The 26,442-nt window shown below is 36.6% G+C and overlaps 1 protein-coding gene across 2 annotated transcripts in view; it reads left to right on the top strand.

Annotated features, from left to right (window-relative positions):
- GRIA2 (glutamate ionotropic receptor AMPA type subunit 2) overlaps positions 1 to 26,442 on the top strand; it is a gene marked incomplete at both ends in the record, with an annotated part of 115,995 nt that overhangs the window by 34,230 nt on the left and 55,323 nt on the right. For both annotated transcript variants that reach the window (XM_080916524.1, XM_080916525.1), the window contains one exon: positions 25,500 to 25,739. In XM_080916524.1, coding sequence (XP_080772650.1) covers positions 25,500 to 25,739 — 240 coding nt within the window. The remainder of the gene's footprint in view (positions 1 to 25,499; positions 25,740 to 26,442) is intronic.

Below are 26,442 nucleotides of genomic sequence, written 5' to 3'. Positions count from 1 at the left end.
AAAAATCTTTTTTTTAACCTTTGAAAATTTTATATATGTATCCAATGAAACATAATCATATCTATTCCCTATTTTCCCTCCTACATACTCCATATTCTCTCCAATCCCCCTTCTAATTTCAAGCCCTTTACTTTTTTATAGCCTACTAAATCTAGTTAGAATTAGTCATAAGTGCATGGGCATAGAGTTATCTACTATCAGTGGCCATATCCTCAAAATCGGTGATTCTTCCTTCCCTAATAATTATTCATTTCCAAAATCTCATCAGCAAAGAGTTGGGGCTAGAGATATGTACCCCATGTACGCTGGAATTTTGGTAGATTGATTCTGTATTTTTCTTATGCAGGTAGCCACAGCTGTTATGAGCTCACGATTCTAACAAGGCATACCCCTAGGGCAAGCAATTCACAACACTCTTCCCCATCCCCTAGCTCTGTCTTCCAACTTCCTCTTCTGCAGTGTTTGCCGAGCCTTAGTGCTGGTGGGTTAATAGAAATGTTGGATTTATGGCTGAGCATCTGATTCCTTAATCTCAGGACTTTGACAAGTTATGTAGTCCCACTCATGAATTTAACTCATAGCCACGTGAAAGTGAAATATTGTCATCTATTTTAGTATTATGCATTAAAAAGAGAAAAAAGATGTATCTAAATACTCTCAAATGGATGGTTATTGATGAAACAACAGAAGTACAAAGACTATTAAGAAATTTGTCCTTGCATTGATTTTTAAAGTTATACACAGGTTCACAAATTCACTAAATTGATGCACAATACAGGAAGTGAAGAGGGAATTAGCACAGCACTAAATACCTTAAGCACTTTCAGATATTACATAGAGAATGTTGTGAACAACAGGGGGACTGTATTCTTACATTAATGACCTTTTCTACCCTGGTAGAATTCACATCATTTTAAATTACAGTAACTGCATTTTCTGAATACTGACATACAAAGGTGCCTGTAGATTGAAAATGTAATTTGTCCACCTTGCCTTTATTCTTAAAACTTTCAAATCAAGAGCGAGGCAGAGTGTCCCTAGCCTTGGAATCTGAATTTCTAGTGTCACTCATAAGACAAGATCTGTCTTGACCTTTGGACATCCATCACTTAAAAATGCTTTGAATTCTTTATTATGCATCTGAATAACAAGTTCCTGGATTCCTTTGAAATCGCAGACTTTGAAATTAAACCTGTCTCAATTCTTGAATTTTTTATTTAATCCATCTAAAAGAATTCTTTGTATGAGAATTCAAAGGACTGAGCGGTGATGATCAAAGTTGATACAGTTTAGACAAGAACAAACAAGAACTTTCCTACCAAATTTTATAAAACTGTAGTTTGAACATAGGTCACAAAAGTAAATTGGCTTAGTGCAAAGCAAGAAGAAAGGTGTATCCATTAATCTGTTTTGATTTAATAAGATATTCACAAAACACGTAAGACAAATAAAAATACAAATCCCCATGACTTTGTGAATAAGGTGTTATTACTTATTGTCCAGGTTATACTAAATGATTGATAGGATTTTATATGATGACAAAAATTTACCCTCTCACAGTTTCGCTGAATTATTTTCTGAACAAACAGTAAATCTACAATGTTAAATAATGTATTTAGCAAATCAAGTCAGTCTTTTTAGATTTGAGTGAGTATTCATCTTTAAATTCAGGACATAAACGTGATGTTTAGGATATATGAAAAAGTTAGAATTAGATAGTATTAAAGAAAGTAAGAAAAGAAACTGTATAACCTCAGTTTAGTATGTTTCTTCTTTTGAACCTAGAAAATATCGATGAGGCATGAACCACTGAGCATTGGAGAATAGAAAGTACTCCCTTCAAACACCCTGTATATGTACACAGGCATGCATGTACATACATATGTGCACACAGACCATGTGTGTGTGTTTGGGCATACATGTGTCAGTTCATATACAAACTCACATTTATAATTTTCCCATCACCTAGTAATGACAGCAGAGGTTTGAGAAGTACAGTTCCACATTGTCATCCCCAGAAGCTGGAAGAGTACCATTAATCTTTTAAGGATCTTGATTCAGGCCAAACTGGGATTTGGAGATTAGAATTGGAAAAAAAAAATCAAAACTAGCTAGTATAAAGCAGAGTTAAAAATTTTATGAAAGATATTTTAATACTTACAATCAAAAGTTGTAAGAAAGAGGGCCACTTAGAAAAAAAAAGAACATAATGCAACCCCAAGTATTAGTGAGATTCAGGGAAAACAAGACATACATGAATGTATGTATGAGGTCCCTAAGGTAGCATTTCAAATAAGGCTTCGAATTAACATGTATCATTTTGGTGGAGCTTAAATTACTTCCTAAAAGCTTGCTAAAAATCTTGTTTTCTCCCTCTGTCTCTCATTTTGGTGAGATTGACCCCAGTGGTACTTTGTTTAGAATTATAATCTGATAAGGTAAAACCAGGAATCATCATGGTTGAATAGATGTTCTGTACATGAGCTTCCTGGAAATGTGGCCTCTGGTGAGAGTCCTAGAAAACTGAAGGTTTGTAGCAGGACAGAGTGAAGTGCCTTTAACACCTACCTGCCTGGTAATTATGTTGGAGTTCTTGTCTTTATTCTGGCAAAACACTTTGGCCAGAACCAAAGGTGAGGTGGGTTTTCCACTCATCATTCCATGAAAACTTTCATTATTTGTCTTTCCTGAGGGCTAATAACGTGTTTTGTTTCCTTAGGAAGGCAGGGAAAGATTAGATTCTTTCACTTGCAAGAATATGAAGCCTCTGACAACTTATGAGGGGCTTATAAAAACTGTGTTCGTCTACCACTCTGCCTTCAGATCTCTTTCTGAAAAATAATCATTTAATTTCGCAGTTTAACCTTGAAAAATTTATAAATTATTTCATAAGACACTAATCGTAAGACTCTAAAAGTTTAAACTGGCCAAGATATCAATGTTGATTACAGTGGAAATAGCAGCTAAGTCCTGAAGGCGAGGAGGCCTGGACAGCTTCTTGTCACAATTCCAAATTCCCCAGAGCATGATGATTTTTCCTTTTCTTAGCAGTCGAATACACAAGCTCAAGTATTTTGATATTTAACAAGTATGTTATATATCAAATTGGGTATTACTTGAAATTTTCTTTTCTAATAGTCAGTTATTGATAGCCTTACTATTCTGAATTATAAATTTCAATATACTAGTCAAATCTTATTTATTCAAAATTAATTGTTCTTTGGTGTTCATGAGATTTCTACTGTTCTGTTTAAACTATAAACTAGATAGCATGCTATTTAATTTATTTCTATGAATGAGTAAAAGGTTAATAAAATGAAAGCCCACCAATGTTTTAAAAATGGTTTACTTTTAAAAATTTTAGGATACATTTTGTCTTCTTATTAGTGTCTGGGTTTCCTCGTTGACAGTGGCTCCATAAAAAGCATTATATAAGGACAATTTGATCAAAATTCAGCTTGATGTTATTAAATTTGTCTAACTTGTTCTCTGTGTATATGAAAGCAGGGCAGAGTTTACCTGCCAGTCAACTCTGCTGTGATCCAATTTCACTTGGTAATGTTGAGTATGATTCTGCACAAACTGTATAATCATACTTTTCTCATGGAGAAGTGCTCACACCTATTCAGATGCAAAGGACACACATTTCTCTCCCCTTCTGTCACTTTTAAACTTTGGCAATTGTCCCTTGTGATGAGTCTCTCAGTGACACCTGGAGACTCTGGTGCTCCAACAGGCAGGAGGCCATTAGCTCTGAGGTGTTGGCTCATGCTGAGAACACAGCACCCGACAGCCTCCACAGCCTGTGCTTTCAGGCTTCCTTCTGCTGTGGAAATCAAAGTGTTTAGTTTGTGCTACAGTTTTTGAATATTTGAAGCATGTTAGCCTTCAGTCATATTTTTATTGGTTCTTAAGTAATTGTAAAGAAAATCTGTCTTTTGCATTCACTTACTTAGGAGACTTGCATGTTTTCAGATGATCTAATCTAGACTATTTTCTGAGCTGCCACTTAAGAATATTCAGATCAGATGCCCACTAAGGTTTCTGAAGGGAAGAGAAGCCTCATGTTAGTCTTACCTGATGAACAAAGGCAGTCTGCAGTTCCGAAGGGAGGCGAATATGTAAGCAACAGGAAGAACTGAAATTTGACTTATAGGCTGAACAAACAATGATCATCATGGAGCCTAAAATTGATAAAGCCTGAAATGTATGCATTTTGTATGTGTTTGAATGCGAACTGTTTTAAGAATGTATGTTTATTTTTGCAAATGGAAATGTTCAGAGGAAGAACACGTTAGTCATTTTAAGGGGAACTAACCATCACTACTGGCCAAAAATAGTAGCTTGTTCTATTTTCTTCCTACAATGAGGACCCTTTGGTACTGAAAATAATGCTTCTTATGACTATGATTTTTGTTTTCCCATAAGTCCCTGATTATTAAGGGACACTCAGGAACTGTAACATCATAGGTCAGCCATTTTTTAGTTGCTCTGTAATAGACTTAGATTTCACTCTTCTTGACTTAATTATGTGAGAGGAGCAGATGATATTGTTGTAAAGAGTGACTTCAAGGAAAAAAAAAAAAACTGGCCCAGATTAAATGGTAAGTTTTCTGGGGTCCAGCCTGGCATGGGAGAAGCTTTGCAGCTACCACTTCATCCCAACACAAATTCATCCATAAGGACAAATCCAAAGATTCTGGGAAATTAAAGTGTCTTTTCAAATGTCAAATAGCCAAGGTTGTGGGAAAGCTGTTATTCCACAAACGGAGAGAGAGATATAGGCAAATACTGAGCCTCACCACCTCCAGGGGCAGAAATCTGATGAATAGAAGACTCCATAAAAGAAATAAAAATATTGCAATTTCAACCTGTGACTGCAGGATGCTGAAAAGGGAACAAACACTTTGGGTTAAAAACATTGAGGAAGCCACACATCACCTTTCCTACTCTGCTCATGTTGGTCCTTTTCTTCTGAGTTTTACCAGGGACTTGGTAGCTATCACACAATTATCCCCTTTGTTTCAGCTGTAGGAGGAGAATTGTAACCAAATTGTTAACCAAAGAGTGTCTTCAAGAGGAAATATTTTACCAGAGCACAGCCTAACTCATTATTTTTTCTCAGAGTCCTCCTGTCTTGGAGAAAAAAGAACAACCATTACCAACAACTTCTAGCTTCTCTCATAAGACTGAAAAACCAAACCTGAACGACATTTATAAAGTTCAGAGGTGGAAGGATTAAAATATTGTAAAGTTAGCAAACATTAGGACAACAATTAACCATACAGAGAAAGTCATATGACTGATGTCTAACCAAACAGGAAGGAGAATGTGATCATACAAAATGGTTCATAAAAGCACACATGGCAGGAAAAAGCCAAGAAATGTAAACAAGGAACAAAGTCAGTAGCAAATATGCTATTTCAACTCTATTCATCATCAATTTAAAAGTTAGTGCTCTGAACATGACTTTGAAAATGCAAGTTAAAGCACAAAATAAAACAGAAGCAAAACACTTTTGCTGTCTGAAAGAGAACCACGTTAAATATAAATGCACGCACAGAAATGTGAATGCATAGTGAAAGACACAGAATATGCTAGTGAACAAAGAGAGAAGCCAGGTTATTGTCAGATACAGACAACTTTCTATACATCAGTCCTTTCAGGAAATCATACATGATTACACAGTGTATAGGCATCAATATTTCAAGAAATAAATAATACATTAATGCTGGTTAGATTTTTATTAACTTAATATAAGCTAGGGTCATCCAGGAACAGTGAACCCCTATTGAGAAAAGGTATTTATAGGGTTGGCCAGAAGACAAGCCTGTAGAGCATTTTCTTGGTTGATGGTTCTGGGAGTGTTCATCCCACTATGGGGTGTTCCATCCTTGGATAGGTGGCCCTAGAAGGTTTAAGAAATCAGGCTGAACAAGCATGAGTAACACGTGTATAAGCAGAAATCTGCCCTAGTCTCTGCCTTAAAACTTGATAGTGAATTGGAAGGTTTAAACCCTTTCCTCTTTGTGATTTTGGTTACAGTTTTATTACTGCAATAGAAAGCAAACCAGAACAACTCCTTAATGTTTTTAAGGAGAAGTGTTTTTTCACTATATAGCTCCTATTTCAAAAGAAGGAAGGCTGTTGGGATATTTAATTCATTATATAAGGTCAGAATTCTCTAATTTATATAGAGTCAAATAGATTACAAAAAAAACCAAGTCTCATTAATATAACTACAATAATACTGAAGAACACAAATAAATTTAATAATTTGTAAACATTTAATGTTGATAACAGAGTTGTAGAGAAATCCAGTTCACCATAAAATACCAATTGAAACCATTCTTCATATAACTAAGCTATAGAATTACACAGTAATATTTATAAAAAACACTTGTCAGAACCCAACACTCATTCATCACAACACTATAGATTCAGATGAAAAAGCAATCACTTTAACTAGCTAAAGATGTCTACATAACACTGTAGCAAAAATTACAATAGAAGAGACATGCTTTCTCACTAAGTCCAGGAACCAGCAAGGATGTCTTCTCTAAATAATGTTCAACATCCTCCTGGAAGCTATAGCTAATAAAGTAAGAGAACTAAAGGTCTACAGATAGGGAAAGAAGAAATTTAAATGTATCCATTTTCATATGACATGATTATCTACACTCAACATCCAAATGAATTTTCAGAAAGTCTTGGAGCAGATTAATGATGATAAGATGCTTTAGTATGAAACTCCAAAGTTAAACTACAGAGCAGATATAAGTAAGAGGAATAAGTGAAATTCACAGTTATAATTGAAGCACATCTCACAATGAAACATATGAACAAACGTAATGTGACTTTATAACACATGTGTGAGGAAACCTACTACAATTTTAGTAATATAAATCATAGAACAAAGAAAGGACTGGAGAAAGAGACACATTTCTTGATAGCAAGACTCAATATTATTCTTCCCATCTTGATCGGTAGACTTAATATCAAATTCTTAGCTAGTTATTTAGCATATATTGACAAAATGATTGTAAAGATTTTATTGAGAGACAGATCCAGAATTTCATCCAAATTATAAGATAAGTTTGAAAGACAGTGACTTATCACCCTGACTTCTAAGCATGCTTTAAAGTGGCGGATATTAATATAGTACTGGGAAAGATTGGATGAATACATTAACATAAAAATTAGAGGCCCTGGAGGCATGTGTGTGTGTGTGTGTGTGTGTGTGTGTGTGTGTGTGTGTGTGTGTATAAAATCAGTTAGTCCAGAAAAAACGTTTAAGTGTATGTGTCTAGTTATCTTTCATATGCATAGCATGCATGAAGTTACTAGTTATAGTTATGTGTTGCTATTAGTTTCTAGGTACAGAGACCTGAAGAGAGGGCATTGAATTCCCTAGAACTGGAGGTACAGGTGTTGTGTTGTGAGCTACCAGAATGAGTGCTAGGCACTTTATCTGGTTCCTCTGCTTCACATCATTTTCTACAGTCCCAGAGGCCTGCTCTAGGCATGGGAAGCAGTTTGCTTTACATAAAGTCCAGCATACCCAACCTTTCTTCGATTTTTTTCCTAAATTCTAACTGAGAACTTGTTTCACTCAACATTATGCATGTGTCCTCTCTAAAAATTTTGAAAGTCACAAGCTGACACTTTTTGCAAATTACTTACAAGTATTGTCAGCTAGAGTCACAGATTTCATGTGTACATTTTCAGTCTTCATTTAATTCATGTGGCTTTCCATCTCTTTAAGGGCCAGTAGAAGTTCTCTAGTGTCTTCCTGGTTTCCTTTAACTATTTGTCACTCTAAGTCTTCTTGCGAGTTGCCATGATAATTTCCCATCTCTTTTGCATTGTTTGGTGTTGTTGGGGGTCATTACCAATAGTTAGGGTCTTTGGTCTCTTGGTAAAGCACAGAGCCCACCTAGAAGGAAAGTGGGCACCAGACGGAACCACTTGCCAGACACTTAAGTTAGTCAGTACCTACTTTCATCTTAATTTGTAAAGAGTAGAAACTTGAAACTTAAATTCTACACAGAAAAATGCTCACGAGTAAGTAAGGCAAGTAAGGAATGCAATGGTGGGAAATAAGGACTGAAGAAACAGAGAATGGCAATGTGGATGTACAAGGGACTAGGGAGAGTAGGTAGAAGCTTGATAAAGGCCTGCTACAGATAGCAATAGACTACAACATGGCATGTTCACCTGGGAAGGGGGCAGGACATTGCTTCATTCTCTTCATGCTCTACATTAGCAGCAAACTATACAATGCTGGACATTTACTAGTATCCAAAATCAGCCATTAGCCCCACCCTCATCCACCCCCATACACCTGTGTAGGAAGACCATTTGGACTATTTCTAGCATGCTCACCAACCACTATCAGTGTCCCGGAAAACACTTCCGAGCTGGCTGCCTCAGGAAACTGCATTCATTCTACAAAATGATAATGAGGCAAACTCGGTCACCAGCGTTTATTTGCACGTGCATTATATGCATGGAAAGTGACCTGTGTTGCAACCACAGATATATGCCCGAGAACTACTCCTGAAAAATATCTTAGACAAATGTTTGGAAATTGAGTCTGACATAGGGTACCCTCAGGAAGCTGAGTCAGAAAGCCTGGAGGTCAAAAGTCAGCCAAATTTCGGTCACCATACCTTCACTCTAGAAAACTAAAGTGCAGGTGTAGCTTCTTGGCAGCGCACTTACCTTCCCTACACATGACCCTAGGTTTGGTTCCCAAAACACATGCACAGAAATTGGCTTTTTAAATTGTGAGATGTTATACCGTGGTGATAAGACATTTTGACTTTGTTTTTGCTTTGCATTTAAATCAGTCTTAAGCTTTTTCATTTGTAGTATCTTAAAAAAAAAACCTCTCAGTTTATAGTGTAAGAATCACTCACAGGGGATGCTGTTTAAAGTTCTAGAAGTTACTGATTACAGTTCATAGACTAAAGATCGGATTCATCTGACTTTGTCAATCAATTTGCAAACTTACATCTAAGAGAAGAGATGGGGTCCACTTTCTTAACTAGCATCACAACTAGTTAGGGAAAAACTAAGAGCAAAGGAGTTTATTTAGGTTTACAGTGAACATGAGAAATACCAAGGAAGTTATCTTGACATGGTATTTGAAGTATTATTTATAAAGTTGGGATTGTAAAAAGACCAATGTTTACTTAAACTAATTAAATCAAATTTATTCTAAGATGTGGTAACTCATTTGGTGCATAGACCCACGTGACTTATGGAAATTGTGTATTTAGAAATGTCTACTCCATCTTGACAGTGTGAATGAATGTAGAAAAAAAGCCCTGTAAGTGTCTAAAATAGGTATAAGCAATTTCCCTTGTAGTTTGCAGTTTTAACCTTTGACTTTAGAGGTTTCATTTTCCTTTTTCCTTTTTATGTTTTACTTATTTTGTTTTTTGTTTTGTTTTCTGAGATAAGGTTTCTCTGTGTAGCCTTGGATGTTCAGTGACTCGATCTGTAGACTAGGCTAGCCTCAAACTTGTAGGTATCTGCTTGTCTCAGCCTCCCAAGTGCTGAAATTAAAGTTGTGTGTCACCAACACATGGCTAGAAGCTTTATAATTTTTTTTAGACAGAAAGGGTCTCAACTTGTAACTCTGTCTGGTCTGAAACTCCTTCTGTAACCCAGGTTGGCCACAGACTCATTCAACTTTCTTGCCTTAGCCACTTTATTGATAGACTCCAGTTTTGATCCACCCCCATGTCTAGCTATAACTATTATTTTAAATTAAATTAACTAAAACCCACTATCTATACTTGTAAAACATAAATAAGATGTACTTATTTCCTAGCAACTTGGTTTCAAATCAGAGATACCACATACCTATTTTTTTGGGGGGGGGGGAATAATAAAAAAGCTTGAACTTTTCAAATTATTTTAAACATTTTTCTAATCGCGGATGATGTTGGGAAATTATTAGTTTATTTATTTTTAATTTTACAGTTTTTGTGACCAAACCTGATCCTTCAGGCATGCTAAGCAAATGGTCTTTCTCTGAGCTATCTGTCCAACCCTCGAGAAGTTATTAAAAGGTAGCCTGAAAACAATGTATTTATACCTAGCAGTATGTTTTGACCTCTGAGCCAAAGGCAATTATACAATGTATACAGAATTAGTCAGTTTATGGATGGATGTTCACAAACTGTAACAAAGAGATATGGTTCTTTTGAACAAGGGTTATTAACAATGCCCATTAATATTTTCCAGATAACCTTGACATTCACAAATAAGAACATAAAACTAAGACCATCCAGGCTTTGTATCTGATTTTGTTAAAAGCAACAGTGGATCCTCAAGTGATGAGCTCTTAGAAATCAAATCTCGTGGCAGTATAGACTAGACGTTATAAAGTTCACAAGACTATGCTTACACATTGTGCCTGACTGTTGAGGTTCAATTAGGCTGGTTCTTGCTATGACCCACCTCACTTATTCTGGGTATAAATATACAAATAAGAAACTACGATGTCAATAAAATCCAAGTTTTTGTTGGCTTGATTTTGCCACTAGGTATGTTATTTTCACTAACCGTACATGCAGTTCTATGACATGTCAGGACAAACAGATGGAATTCAGCAGTCCCATTGGCGGCGGGAGCACCCATTTAAAAATTCTCTACCCAGTGATACCTTTGTGAAGTGCCTGGGTCACTGTTCGCTTGTGATTAGACTTTGTTTTGTGCAGAAGAAATAATTTCCTGGGAATAGAGTAGCATCTAACTCATATATTGGTCCAAATGGTACAGCTTGTCACCTCTAGCTTGGCCATTAGGATTTAATCTAGTTTGCTCTTGTTCATTGAGGATCTGCTACCATTCTTATTGAGATATGGAACACACCATAATTTTACTCTTAAGAATTTCAAACCAGACACGTTTTGTAATTCTGTGAGAATTTAGTTTAGAATCCCTACCTATGTTAGAGCTGCTTATTTTTACATTTTCTCTGCGGGCTTGGCAGTTACTGAGCAGCTTGAAGGAGGCAGGAAGCTAAAGGAAAGGGTTTCCAGGTGGACCTTGGTTCCTGCCTCAGACTCTCAGCAGTTGCATTAGATTTAGATCCACTTAATTCTCAGCAGTTGTGTTAGATTTAGATACACTTAAATTGCCAACTTTACAATTTCCTCTGTGATTTATATCTAAAATTATACAGTTTCTCTGAAACCAGACATACGTTCATTTTGGTATCTGAAATAATGGTTTTAACTGACTTCACATGTGCCTTTCTTCAGTGATCACACAAAGCTGAAATAACTTGAGATTTATGAGTCAGAATCTGTTATTAATATTTCCCTTTGCAATTAGCTGGCATTGGCTCAGTCTGAGATTCTCTGGCCTTGTCGTTTATTGAAATAGATATTTGCAATACTGACAGAGACTTTTGTTTTCTTTTCTTAATTTTTGACTGTTCCCTTCATTCCAACCCTCCAAATAGCTTTGATCCATTTTAATAATGGGAAAAATATTTTCTAGATAATTATTTTTGTCTTTTCTTATATTACCTATGGTAGTATTCTGAAAGTAGGGTATAAATAATTATGGTGTCATATATATAATAACTAAATATTTATGCTATGTGACCTATATTATATTATCTCCCATATTTCCATGCGCTATGGGCCACGTAGTGGTGAATTGAGCAACCATAAATAATATATGAGCTTTTAAAACCCAATCTACTATTGGAAAGGAAGAATTATGAGCTGTATAAAAGGACTTAATTACATACATTGATCAAGTATGTCAGATAGTTATTCAAATTCTCACTCAATTTTTATTGCCTCAATAACACATTGACAGCATGCCCTTAAAATATGTTTCCTCTAAGAAATGCAACACACATACAAAACTAAAATCGTTCTCTACCCATGCCTAGAGGTGAGACAAAGTGCAGTCTCCAGGTTTAGTAAAATGAAACAAAATGCATGTGAAGTGGGGAAGAAGAGTGGTTGTGATAGGGAATACAAGGGCTGGAGGGGGGGAATGAGAGGTGGGTTTGTTTAAAAAACAATGTAAATTACAAATACAAATAAATCAACCAAAACCTTGTTCTAGGTGATGAGGTTTTTGGTAGCATCTCTAGGGTACCCTCTGTGTTTGGACAATCTACGGCTTCCTTTAGCAGCACATCTAAAATAGAACATTGAAGGGACCTGACAACAACATTATAATGGTATAAATATAGAAAAATTAATCTAGTAAGTGTATAGAGTTTCACGGCCAAAATGGACATGAAAAATAACATGATTTAGAAGAAAGTAAAAGAGGGCGATGAAGAAATCTAAGGGATGATGAATGTAAGAAAGGAACACTAACTAAACATACAAGAGAATGGTGTACTAAGTCCCTTCAAGTCGATTATAACTACATGGATTTTATGTGAAAAATATGGGGATAAGAAATATGTGTGACTTACTTGACATCCCTAGAACTTATCTGTTGAGTGTTCAGCCATTTACAAGTATGTCTAAGCTCGATGGGACCTTTGAGAACATTGAGACCTTTGAATTCTGCCACTGGCCAGGAGCACCCAATTGGCTCAAGGCTTGGTGAGATGACAAGCCAGGCCTATGAGCAATCCCTCAGTCTAGTACAGTATACACAACACTCATCCCACTCCACAGTATACACAACACTCATCCCACTCCACAGTATACACAACACTCATCCCACCAGCACAGACATCTAGACCTCAGCTAGAGCCTGAGGCTGGCACGTCTTTGGAGGTCAAACTGATATGTGTGTGTGTGTGTGTGTGTGTGTGTGTGTGTGTGTGTGTGTGTGTCAAGAAAATCCATAGCCAGGATGAGGAATGCAACCAGCTCTTCTAAAATAGCATCTTCTATAAACAAAGGCAATTCTCCTTTACTTCCTTGTCCGGGTGCCATCATTAAAATTTACATTAAAGTTATCGCCCATTACTCCTGATTCCATTATTCCCTGCCATCTTAGATGAAGAATGATGCAAAAATAAATGTTATAGATTTTTAAAGTGGCATATAGTAGTATAGTAAAGGCCACTGCAATAAACCCAGGACATTTAACCTCACTCAGACTATTTAGCATGAAAGTCAGGAAAGAAAGGTATTTGCTAGAGAGAAAGAAAAATGCATTCTGACTACTTCACAGTCTTCTACAACTGAGAGATAATGGTGCAGCACATTAACTATTCCTGTGAAAAATGTATGCCCAGGAGAGACAATTTGTCACTCTATGGATGGGTGTCATGGCTGTAGGTTAAACATTAGTGAGGCAATTTATAGAGACTGTCACCTGGGTGTCCTTATGATTCCACACATTGTCTCAGAGCCATTTAGTATTTTGTTCACTAGCGATGCAGTGATAGCTGGGATTTAGGAGAGATTTGTATAGATGATAAACCACTGTCTCATGAGTGGATGCCACAGATGGGACAGGAGAAAAGCCCTGCAGTAGATAGGTAAACTTTAAAATAGTTCTATTTGTGGAAAAGGGATAGGTTCACTCCATTTCATCACTATCATAGAAAAGTGTACTGACTAACAATTTCCACAAATAATGGAACCACGGTTCTGTTTCTAAGACACTCCCAAAACATTTACATAAGATTCTAATAAAGTATATATATATATATATAATATATATATATATATATATATATATATATATATATATATATATATATATAATATTCTACAACTCTATGCCAAAGAAATGAGTGTCACTTAAGGTAAACTTCAAGACTCGATGAATACACAGCACAGAGGAGCCCCATCTTCACAGAGGTGTCCATCTTCCTCTGTATATCCTGTCATGCTTTAACCTCTTCATTACAAGTGTAAAATTCTGTGATACAAATAGTAATTCCACTGGACGCCACAGGTATTTCACGGTGTTTTGGTTTTTTTGTTTTGTTTGTTTTTGTCTTGTTTTGTTTTTCTGCTTCCTTAAAGATTGGCCATGTTTCACATGTGTCTTCCAACAAAGCCAGTGATCCTGAAAAGTAGCTATGCAGGAGTGAAATATTGGTTTCCAAAACGTTTACCAACAGAAATGATGTTTTACTGTAAGGTCCTGCAGTTTATTTTATTAACCATTTGGTTCTGATCATATATTCATTAAGTACTAAATACTATAAAATTCCCAATTTGTCTATTGCAGAAGAAACAAAAACTGTGAACATTGAATTTATTTCTAAAAGCACACCTACCCAATCATTAATATTTTCTTGAGTATGTTCTATACTTTTAATAACAGTAACGTTAAAGCATTCTGGTCAGGTAGATAGACAAGATAGGCATCCCCAGTTACTAGATTAGGAACTGCGGTTTTCCTACCAGTTAGTGAGTGAAAGATAGTGCTGGCTTCTAATTCCCCACTTTGATTCTGTTGTCATACTGAGCTCTTTGATTAAGAAGTTCAGAAGTCAGCAAGAAACACTAACAGAGGTACTGCAGCTCAGGCTGCAGATAGGGTGAAGAGAAAGACAAAAGGACAGATACAACCGGGGGAGGTGCCATTCACTTGATGATAAACGGGATACTCTTCATGGAAGAACTGCCATCTTATTACGTGTCATTTATTACATGCCTGCTGTGTGCTGTGTTCTTGTTAGGCTTGTTCACATAACTGGATCTTTATTCTCTTCCCAGTCAGGTCACTGTTTAAGGCAAAAGCAGAGAAACACTAATTTTGGCTAACACACAATCATGCAATCGGCTGAAAAATCACAAATGATAAACACGTGTGATTCGGATCACATTGAACTGATAGAACTAGAGCAAGTCTGTTCTTTGCTCAGCAACTGGAGCACTTGGAGAGCCTTTGAGCAAGTGGGTGATATCTGCTGTGATAGGAAGATGTCCTCCAGAGGATGCTGTTTGAGAAGTCATTGCAGGGATGTAGTCAATAAGTGCTTAAAGGACTCCATTAGACACTGTCAGCAGAGCTGAGGAATACAGATTCGAGAGGTCAATCAGATAGGACTGGCTAAACACTTGTATTCTCGGGATCAGAGATGGGAATATCCTTACAACGTCTGGCTTGAGAAAATGAGTTCGATTTTCAACTCAGGAACACAGTCTCACGGAAGCTGTAAATTTCAAGCTGAAGAAAACTACAAGCAAACTTTTGTTGTATAATTGATAGTTAGCTAATATTAACACTAGTATTAGAATGTGGAAAATACGGTGGAAAACAGAAGTTTTTATGCGGTTCTGAAGCTGCTGACATGACTAAGGATGTGTATGTGTGTGTGTGTGTGTATGTGTGTGTGTGTGTGTGTGTGTGTGTGTGTGTGTGTGTATGTGTGTATGTATGTATGTGTGTGTGTTTGTGTGTGTGTTTGTGTGTTTTATTAATGCCTCCATATTTTATAGTGATGTGGGTAATATTGCTATCCTCAGGCTGAGATAGAGCAGAGTAACTTGTGATTCCAAGCTCAAATTCAGATTAAAATATAAATTTCTCTCATTATTAGAAATGTTCAGCTTGTGTGCCTACAGTCATTGCTAGCACATTCTTGGACACTGAATAACATCTCATGTATTTAAGCTTTTCAAGAAAAACTATGTGTTTTAGATACCATAAAACAATGTTTTCATGCATTTTCTTTCCTTTTTTATTTTATAAAGCTTATCCTCTTGATGTATTGAAATAATTTTAATTACCACTTATTTGAGAAAAAGCTAACTGTAATATAAGCGTGTACCTACAACATGAATAGTGTATTTGACATTTTATATTGTGTGTTTTCTGAGTACGTGAAGAGGGATAAACAAAGAAATGACTGAGATGAGGGAGATCTAGGGAGATTTACATGAACACTTGAATTGGATCTTGGTAATAAGGATGAAAAACCTTAAAAATTAAATGAAAAAGGACAAAATTGGGAAACAATTTGTCAGAGAATACCTTTCAGGCAGCGTGTTTTAGGAAAGCCTTTAGTAAAAAGATAAACTGAAAGATTTACAGGCTGCAAGCTTCTTATGAAGTGCCTCACACCATTTCATTAAAGTAAATATCAGCGTGTAGATGTAAAAATAGAAAACAAAGCAAAATCATACTCAGCTCTTTTCCCCTTCCACTAAATAATGGTGTGAAGCCTCCCAGACTGTATCGTGAATGCCACATTAGCAGCACCAATGAGCAGAACGACCCAAGAGGAAAGGAGTGTCAGATGCCCCATCAGCAATGTCGCCAGCCTAGATCTTCTGTGCTTGTAATAAAAAGCGAAATAATCAGCAACTTACTTACACCCAGGAGATTATTACTTCTATAGTTTGACCTAAAATGTCTCATGAAAGGACTTGACTTTGCTGAATTTTTCAAAGTTGTTATTAAATATTTAACTCAAGTAGAACTTAATAAGAATATCTTCAATAACTCCTTTGCAGCCATTTTTAAGCCTCAGGTCAAACATGACCTCCTTATGCTAGTCAGGCTACTCATTCAAAAACTTACAACACGGCGTAAAACTAATTATCCAGACCATGAAGCTGAAGCTGAAACTGTCCTCTGTTCATGTAGATGACTGAACAGAATCCTGATATTTTTTATCTCATTTTAGAAGGCTTCTTTTGCGTTCTTCTCAGAGTTAATAACACACCATTTTTAATACTCTAGGACTTCTAAGCCTTCTTCCTTTAGAAGACATGATTCAGGGAGGTAGCTTTACTTTTGAAAGCATCCTTGGGGAATAGAATAGAGATGAAAAATGAAACAAATAATCTCATTTTAAACTAATTCAAAATAATTTTAGAGTTTAATAGGCTTCTGTACATATCAAGCTGGATACAATTTTAGCATGAAATGTTCTTACAGGTTTCTTAATTTGAATATTTGATTCCTTTCTAGCATAATTCAGATGATGCTAGGAGTTGACATGATGTGGTGCCACTTGACTAAGGTGCCCACTATGGGTATGGTGTTGGAGGTTGGTTACCAATTTGTATCTCTTCGCTTCCTATCAGCTAGAAGGCGAGGCTCCTCTACAACATATTTGTATAACCATGATCCTATGGATAACCAAGAGCCCAGAATAAAAAGAACAGAGGATTATTCATAAAACCTCCAAGACTGAAGACTACAAGTCCTTTTCCCATTAAATTCATTGTGTCATATGTTGCCACATTGATGAAAAGCTCATCACCAATTCCAACCAATACAGAAAGCTAGTGCTAAAAGTGGGGTCATTGCTTTCAAATAAACTTAAAATGTAGTTCTGACTTTTTGGAAATAAGCAAATGAGGATTTGAAAATGTATGGAGATTAGAGCCAGTCAAAGCCCACAGTGGAATTGACTGAGTGATTCCAGTGAGCTTAGAAGTCAGCTAAGAGGACAGCTGAGAATGAACTCATACAGATGCAAATACAAATGGAAAGAAATACTCTACTAAGAGTAGGAATGAAGGTTGTTTGTGTTTTGTTATGGTGATGTGTTGCTTGGAGATTTTGCTATCCTGCCTTAATGCTCCAGGAATGGGTTTCACTACCAGCATCTACCCACAGAATACTGGATTCAAAGATGAAAAACACAGACACACAAAAGTGATTGGTTTCATTATGCCTTATTGGCTCAAGTGCTGGGCACCTCCAATGTACTAAGGCTAGTGTGCCCTTCCTAATACTCTGAGCTCATCACACCTCAACCTGTCTTTCCTTCAGTTGCTGAGTTACCTTTAGTTCCACTTACCTCAACATCCCAAATTTCTGCCTGGAGAAGTGGCCTGTAGCTACTCTGCTCAGGGTCTCATATGGCTGGTTGGATTTTCTACCTCCAAAGCATGGTTAAAAACTCCTTTTCTCTCTGTCCTGCATCTGCTAGTTTGCCTAGGGCAACCTAGAAATCTCATCTATCTTCCCAGCTCATTGGCTGCTAGCATTTTTATTGATTAGATATAGAACCAGTCGGGGAACAGGACGTTAGCATCAGAACCACCTCTACATGGATGAATATCTCCACCTGCTATCAATTACCTGAGACCTCATGGGTAGTAGAGTTTAAGCTGCTGAAGGAATGTTTTAGACAGTTCAGCATCTTGGCTCTGGCATCTTTAATAAGAACATCTTTTAGATATATTTATAGTGAGAGTTACAAACAAGAAATACTTTTGAAAGTTTTGGAAAAGCACCATTTGGCCAGATAATAAGTAAACTTATTTATGTTTATTGATGTCCCTGTTAACAAGATTAGTACTAGTAAAAAGTAAGCTAATGACTTTCAACTGGGAAAAAAATAGCTTAAGATACTTAAGAATAAAAATGACCACATTAAAGCCAGGACTGAATTTTACAAGATAAAGCTGCTTAAAAGTACTTTGTGGTACTCTGGTTACACAGGGTGGTTGTGGAAAGTATTCATATTAACAAACCTAAGCAACTCAACAGGTGCTATGGCCACTGTTCAAAGAAAAGAGATGGATGCTTAAAAGGAAATTAGGTCCTGATGTTATCCACAAGATGCTTTTAGAGATGTAGCAGGTGGCAAGATATGCTGTAAAGAGGAAGCCGGAAGCCGGGTGTTAATTAACTCGTGAATGAATACTGTTGACATGGCCATGGCCATGTGAAGACCCTAGCCTCTGACACAGACGGGATTGGCAAAGATTTTGCCTTTGGGGTGAGGGTCAGAAAGAAATGGCAAAGCTTTTCTTGGGGTTTAAGTGTGGATATTAATAGTATATACAGAAAATGCCCACCAACGGTTTTCCTCCTAGATTTTTACAGCCTGAAAACTGATCTCTTACAGAAAATGCTCCTATCAGGATGAGCTAAGCCTGCCTCTTTGAGGTATCTGTACACTATAAACCCTGCCTCCTTGCTTTTCTGTTATAACTCTACCTCTGTATTCAACTGTATCCAGTAAGTCTGTTTCCCTGTTCAACTCTTTATATCAAAAAATAAAAACATGTGTTACAGTTTCTCTATCACAAGACCACAACCACCTGATCCCAAATATCTGTTTCTGTATGTGTCTGTTTTTTTCATTTTGGTTTCAGTCCACTCTATTCTATCCCCGCGAACAGCTGGAGGATGAAATAGCAACGTTACACAGTCATTGAAGGTTTCTCCAAGACTTGAAAGAAAAGTGTGTATGAGGGTCACAATCCCTTTAAAAGATTCCCTGCCAGGGAGAGTAGTGCTTGAAGCTTTCTGTGTATGTTGCAATTGAGAGATGACAAAAATATGGAATGTCTTCTGAGGAAAACTACAGGTAGAAATCAGTCATTTCAGGAAAGATGGGAAACAGTGTGGGATACAGGACTGCAGAGCCACAGTGCTTTGCTGGGAGCTACTCAAGCTCCTCGGACTGCATGTCCTGGGACTATGAATTTTGGATGCTTCACAGAGCTAAAGAATTTAGAGCTTAATCTGCCAGATTTATTTTTTTGTTATTGGTTTGTTTTGGTCTGTGCCTTCCTTATTACCTATTGCTTCATTTTAAGAACTGGTGTTTTTTATTTTGTTATTTACATCTTAGAAATACATAAGTTTCTGTTTGACTTTAAAGTGGGTCATGGGTAAGAGAAGAGACTTTGCATTTGGGCTTTCAGTCCCATCTATCATGGCTTAGATGATGCTGACTCTCAGAGACAGAGAATTCATTCTGAGATGTGTGTAAGCCTTTGGAAGCCAGGATGAAATGTTAAATTTTGAGTAGGCAATGCCACTTAAACCTCTTGCAAACAATAAACACTTGCTCTCTAGTTTGTGGTGTTTTTAGGAAAGTGGTTGAGAGTGGAAGTTGGCACATAGATGGAGAAAATCAGTCACTGTGGCCATGTTCTTTTGAGTTATAAATAGTACTTGTCCTCTCTTCAACTCCCTTGCTTCTGTGAATTTAACTTACTCCAACCATAAACTTCTATTACAAGCACGTAAAAAGAAAAAATAGAGCTTTCTTATCAAATACCTATCAGGCACTTGAATGCTTGACACACAAATATTCAAAACTTCCTGCAGACTGAGCCTCCTGTCTTCCAAGAGCAGTGCTATTTTTGATTTTGTATTATTGTCATTGAATTCCCCTTCTCTCAGAAACAAATTTGGAAGTTAGTTGCAGTTCTTTATGAAGATATGTTAGTCATTGATAAAACTGGGACAGGATCTGGACTTTGAACAAGTGTTAGTGCATGTGTTAAGGTTCCCAATCTTTATTAGTAATTGGTCATGTTAAAATTTCTATTGTTTCTTATACAATATTTAATGTAAATTGTATTGATTGTACACTTTCTAATTATGTTAGTTTATTGAAATATGGCATGTCTGTTATGGTGGTTTATGAAGCAGTTTTCATTTTACTGCCTGTGAGTACTATAGGACCTTGGTATTCTGCAAAATTCTTGCATGTATCAGAAGTGAGTCAGACTTTAAGCAGAAGGAAGAGGGCAGTGGGCTTGGTTATTGCTGGTATAGCAGCTTTGATTACATTAATAGCCAGCACTACTGCTTCTGCATTTATCTTGACACAAGAAATTAAGACAGCTTCTTTTGTTAATCATTTAGCAAGAAATGTTATTAATATTCTGAGTATTCAAGAGGATTTAGGTAGGCATTTACGAGGGTTGAGGTTGGCCAAGGTTTGTCAAGAGATAAAGGCAGTTTTTGGTAAAATAATTACCTAGAAAAAATGATTTCTAGGTTAAAAGAGACATTTTTCTTACAAAGTTATGTACAGTTTATGCTTCTTATTGAGACAAAGGTAATGCTTCCAGCTGGTTGTAAAACACAAAGGTCTCTTGAAATCTCACGTCAGACCAATGGAAAATGAAAAGTATGGCTCCTTACTGAGATTTTGTATTCATATAGTGCTTCCTTTTCAAGAATTCCAGTGTGGCTGGGGTTGGTCTTTCCAACACAGAAAATATTCCATTAACAAGAAGCTCCATCAAAATCATATTGCGTGACATCTCCATAGTGTCTGAACATCATGCCAACCTTTCACAAGAAATTAAATAAAGTAAACCCAGGGAGAATTTTATAGCAATCCACCCTTTTCAAATGTCACATTTCATCAATCTAAGATTTAGCAAATATTGTAACCAATTCAAATATAAGATGTGCATGTTAGTACACACATATCCTTGCACAAAGTAAGAGATCACTGCTGAGTTTGCCCAAAAGACCTAACTGTCAAGATCTTTTTCACTTGAATGATAAACAGGCATATCCATCAAATATATTAAATGCTGCATTTTGCCTAGAAGAGAACAAATACTATGGACATGAATAAAATACTACTGCCTTATTTTAGAGTTGCATCAAATCTATGGAAAGATATTTATTGTTCTCTGGTGTATCAGCTTATCCAAAACAAGACTAACATAAAAGAGTTGATGTCAATAATCTATTATACAAATGCAATCTAAAAAACCCAGAAGATGCAATCTGAAAATCTTATATTAAAAAGACAGAAGTAGAATGCTAAGAGATATTTAAAGTAAAATATCTTTTAGAAATAATGAGCACCCAGAGAAACACCTGACATCACTATCTGCCAATTAATATCATATAATTACTGAAATGTTAGATATAATTTATTGATCATCTACACTTATTATTGTCATTAGAATATACATCTATTTTAGCAAGGTTCTTTTGATGAAACAAATCTATTACTATATACTTTGTAAAAGAGACAATTGGAACAAGGTAATATTGGCTTTACTTTCAAAAAGAAGTAATTATTTTATAAGATGCTGGTATGTCCGGGGTCCTTTGGGAAAACTAACTATGCATCCATCAGAACATCTAATAAACTGGGTTGGTGGCCAGAAGACTGTCACAGATAGTTTCTATAGAGCACTTCAGTCCTAGGCCAAATAACTCTTACTTCCCAGAAATAGATGCAGTCATATTAATGTTTCAAAAGACCATTCTGATTATCTTGAAGAAAACTGAATAGAGGGTCCATTAGTGCAGGTGCAATAACAATTTTCTAGCTGGTCCATTAATTGTGTTTTTTTTAAGTATTTACATTAGGTTTGAATACAGATTCTGAACCCAGACTGCCTAGGTTTAAACACAGCCTCTTGTACTGTCTATCAGTATGACTTAGATAATCAATTTCCTCTATTTGGGGCTTTTTATCATAATATTTTGTGAATAATAACAGCTCCTATTTCAAGAATTATCACGAGAAAGAACTTAGCAGACACATGATATGCATAGTATAAGCATTTCTATTACTGAAGCAAAGTAGATAGGGTGAAGAGGAAACAGCTTCACATTTCAAAATATTGATCTCAGAATAGAACTTCCAAGATGGCAGAAGCAGAGGGAATAGTCATGTGCTATTTACTGAGATGAAATGCCTGAAGAGGACAATGGTTGTGGAAGGAATTGTGACTTGCAAATACTACCATATTAAAAATAATCATCTTAGATGGCAGATAAGGTCCCTTTAGCTCCTTCAGTCCTTCCCTTAACTCCTCCATTGGCCTTGGTCCGGTGAAGGTCCAATGACCCAGTGTAGAGGAATGCTGGGACAATGAGGTAGGAGGGGTGCGTGGGTTGGGAAGCACCCTCATAGAAGCAGGGTAAGGGGAGATGTGATAGGCAGTGTGCAGGGGGGAAACCAGGATGGGGGTTAACATTTGAAAGGTAAATAAATAAAATTTCCAATTAAAAACTAGTGGTCCTTCTGCAAAATATTTCATTAATTTTTATTTTATGTGCAGAGGAACATATAAGTTAGGCTAAGTGTTAAAAATCAACTACTAGGTTTAGAAAATTGATGTAATTTATTTACTGAATTTATTTAATTGCTGTTTAACTGGGTGACACAAATCAGGGTGTCTCTCTGGTGACAGATCTAAGTAGTTCTGCACAAAGTGCAATGTTTTCTTCTTACAGAGACTTTGGTTAACAGTAGAACAATGGAAATGCACTAGACTTATAATAAAAAGCATTGTCAAAACAACACTGTTGAAGCTTTTCTAAAATATGTATCCACGTGTGATTGTGTGTGTTGGTTATATGCATGTGTGCTGGTGACCCTGCTAACAGTGTACATGGCATGATCTTTGGACACTATTACTCGGGATAGCTGTCTACCATATTAATACAGGTTCTCTCACTAGATATGTGATTGCTGATTAGGACAGTGCAGTTGACCCATGAGTCCCAAGGATTCTCATGTCTCCACATCCCCAGGGACAATGTGGTTATTGCTTGAAGCTATAGCTGTTTATTTTTATGACTTCTATAGTTTAAACTTGGTCATCTTCTTGTGAGGTACACAAATTTCCAACTGAGCTACATCCCTAGCTAATGTAATGTCTTTTAATCAATCTGATTTGCTTAAATATGCTCTGTTCTGAGAAAGGATATAGTCTAGATAAGAAGAGGATATTTCTACATCCTGGCCTTTCTTTGTTTGATCTTCATAAGGTCTTTGAGTTGTTTCTTGATTATTCTGAGCTTTTTGGGTTAATATCAACTTACTAATCAGTGTATACCATGTGGGTTCTTTTGTGGCTGAGTTACCTCACTCAGAATGATATTTAACTAAGAATTTTATGAACTCATTGTTTTTAAAGCTGAGCAGTAATCCATTGTGTGAATGTACTACATATTCTGTATCCATTCTTCTGTGGAAGGACATCTGGGTTCTTTCCAGCTTATGGCTATTATAAATAAGGCTTCTATGAACATGGTGTGGCATGTGTCCTTGTTATATATTGGAACACGTTTTGGGTATATGCCCAGGAGTGGTATAGCTGAGTCCTTAGGTAGTACTATGTTCAATTTTCTGATGAACGACCAAATTGATTTCTAGAGTTATTATACCAGGTTGCAATCCCACCAACAATGGAGGAGTGTTCCTCTTTCTTGCCATATATATCCTTACAAGCATCTGTTGTCACCAGAGTTAGGAAATACAAGGACAAATAGAGGAGCAGGGATTGGAAAAAAGATCAACCAGAGACTGCTGCCCTTGGGGATCCAACTCATATGCAGTAACCAAATCCAGGCACTATTTATGATGCCAAGAATTTCTTACTGGCAGGAGCCTGATATGGATGCCTCCTCAGAGGTTCTGCCAGAGTCATACTGATACAGATGAGGATGCTTGCAGCTAACCATCGGACTGAACACAGGGACCTTAATGGAGAAGCTAGAGAAAGGACTGAAGGAGCTGAAAGGGCTTGCAACCCCATGGGAAGAACAACAATATCAACCAAACAACCCCTCCCCAACAGAGCTCCAGGGACTGAAACACCAACTAACGAATACACATGGAGAGACCCATGGCTACAGTTGCATATGTAGCAGGGAACAGCATTGTCTAGCATCAATGGGAGGAAAGGCCTTTGGTTCAGTAAGGCCATTTTCCCATTGCTGGAGAAATGTCAGGGCTCTGAGGTAGGAATGGGTAGTTGAGAGTGGGAGCATCTTCACAAAACCAAGAGGAGAGGAAGAGGGAATGAGAGTGGGGGTAAAGGAGATAACGTGATATTCAATTTCAATACATTTAAATTAAATTAAATACATTTAAATAAAGAAAATATCCAATAAAATAATAAAAAATAAAAGCAAAAATAAAAACCAAGTTATTTCTACAGTAATGCTAGACATGATAAAGTGAAAGGAATACATTTTGCTGGATCCTACTTCTATACAATAAAAAACACAAACAAAGCAACAAAACTCTAAGCAACTAATAGTACTACAGGCAAGTAATAGCTGGACAGAGAGAGAGAGAGAGAGAGAGAGAGAGAGAGAGAGAGAGAGAGAGAGAGAGAGAGAGAGAGACAGAGACAGAGACAGAGACAGAGACAGACAGAGACAGAGAGAGACAGAGACAGAGACAGCGACAGAGAGACAGAGAGAGAGAGAATATTAACCTTTCCCAGGATAAGCTCATGGTTTGAAATTATATATGCAGAAACAACAACAAAAAAGAAGTGCCCCCTCCAAAAAAAAACAAAGCCAAAAAGAACAATCAATCAACTAACCAACCCCCCCTCCCAAAAAAGCAGCAAACAAACGAAACCAGACTCAAGGTTGTTTTATATTTCATTTTAATATTTCTGCATCTGTGACACTGATAAGTAAAGATAAAGAGGCCACAAGTTAGAGAAGGAGTGAGGGTGAGGGACATAGGGAGTGTAAGAAGAGGAAAGGAATTTAATTATATTTTAATTAAATAAAAGATTAAACATTTAGTTACTTATGTGTTTTAAAATATTTTATTTAAATATATTTACCCATGTAAAGCTTGTTAAATAATCTGTGCATTTTCTTGTAGCCTTAATTGTTACATTTTATCCTTTGTGGTTTTTGAATTCATCAACCTGAATGCTCAGTAAATAAGTTTCTATAAATTTTGATGAATTTTTCAATACTAACTATTTCTTTGATTTTATAATGATTTTGCTCCTTACATGAAGGGATATTGCACTTATGGCCAATCTATGAAATCGCATGATGATTAAATAACGTATCATCTCTGTCTTTTCAATTCCTAGTCTGCTCCCAGTTTTCAAGAGGAGTCTATGCGATTTTTGGATTTTACGACAAGAAGTCTGTAAATACCATCACATCCTTCTGTGGGACACTCCATGTGTCCTTCATCACACCTAGCTTCCCAACAGATGGCACACATCCATTTGTCATCCAGATGCGACCTGACCTCAAAGGAGCACTCCTTAGCTTGATTGAGTACTACCAATGGGACAAGTTCGCATACCTCTATGACAGTGACAGAGGTAAGTGACTATATTCCTTTCATTGGGTCAAACACAGCATTTGCCCTTGGCATGTATATGTGGTGCTCCAGTAAAATGAAAGTGTATAAATATCAAAGAATTCCTTGCTATAGTTTTGCTATGTAGTTAAATAATGTTTTTAAAATATGGATGCGGACTTATAGTAAAATAGAAAATAAACAAGGCAAAGCAAAGCAAAACAACAAAACCAGGAAAACAAGAGTCAAGAGGGATAGAATTCACAACCCAGTATTTGAGAGTACAGTTGATAGGGGTAGTCTGTGACAATCTAATGAAATAGATTCCGTCCTAGCATAAAAGAGCTTGTCATAACTGCAACAGAGATCCTAAGATGACTGTGTTCCTAATCAGAGGAGAGTTGGTGTAAGGGACTTAGTACAACCATACAAGTAAAAAAATTTTGTTGTAGTTTATAGTTATGAAATCTTGTTCAATGTGAAAGTTATATGAGGCAGGAAGTGTGCAATCTAGCTTTGCTTTAAAGTAAGGTCTCTAAAGCTGGGGAAAGTTTCAAGTTGGTTATGGAATCATGATTGGCCCAGGTGTGGGATAGTCCACACAGGGTGATATTTAACCCATGCTGACGTATATAATTCTACACAAGTTTTTGTTGTTGTTGTTGAAATCCATGCACAGATTTGGTGATGGGGAAATCTTTATTTTGTTTCTGTACTGTTTGTTG

Source organism: Micromys minutus (genome assembly GCF_963924665.1).
Source record: "Micromys minutus genome assembly, chromosome: 4".
NCBI lineage: Eukaryota > Metazoa > Chordata > Mammalia > Rodentia > Muridae > Micromys > Micromys minutus.
Note: the sequence above shows the minus strand (reverse complement) of the source record. Positions and strands in the feature narration are given on the sequence as shown.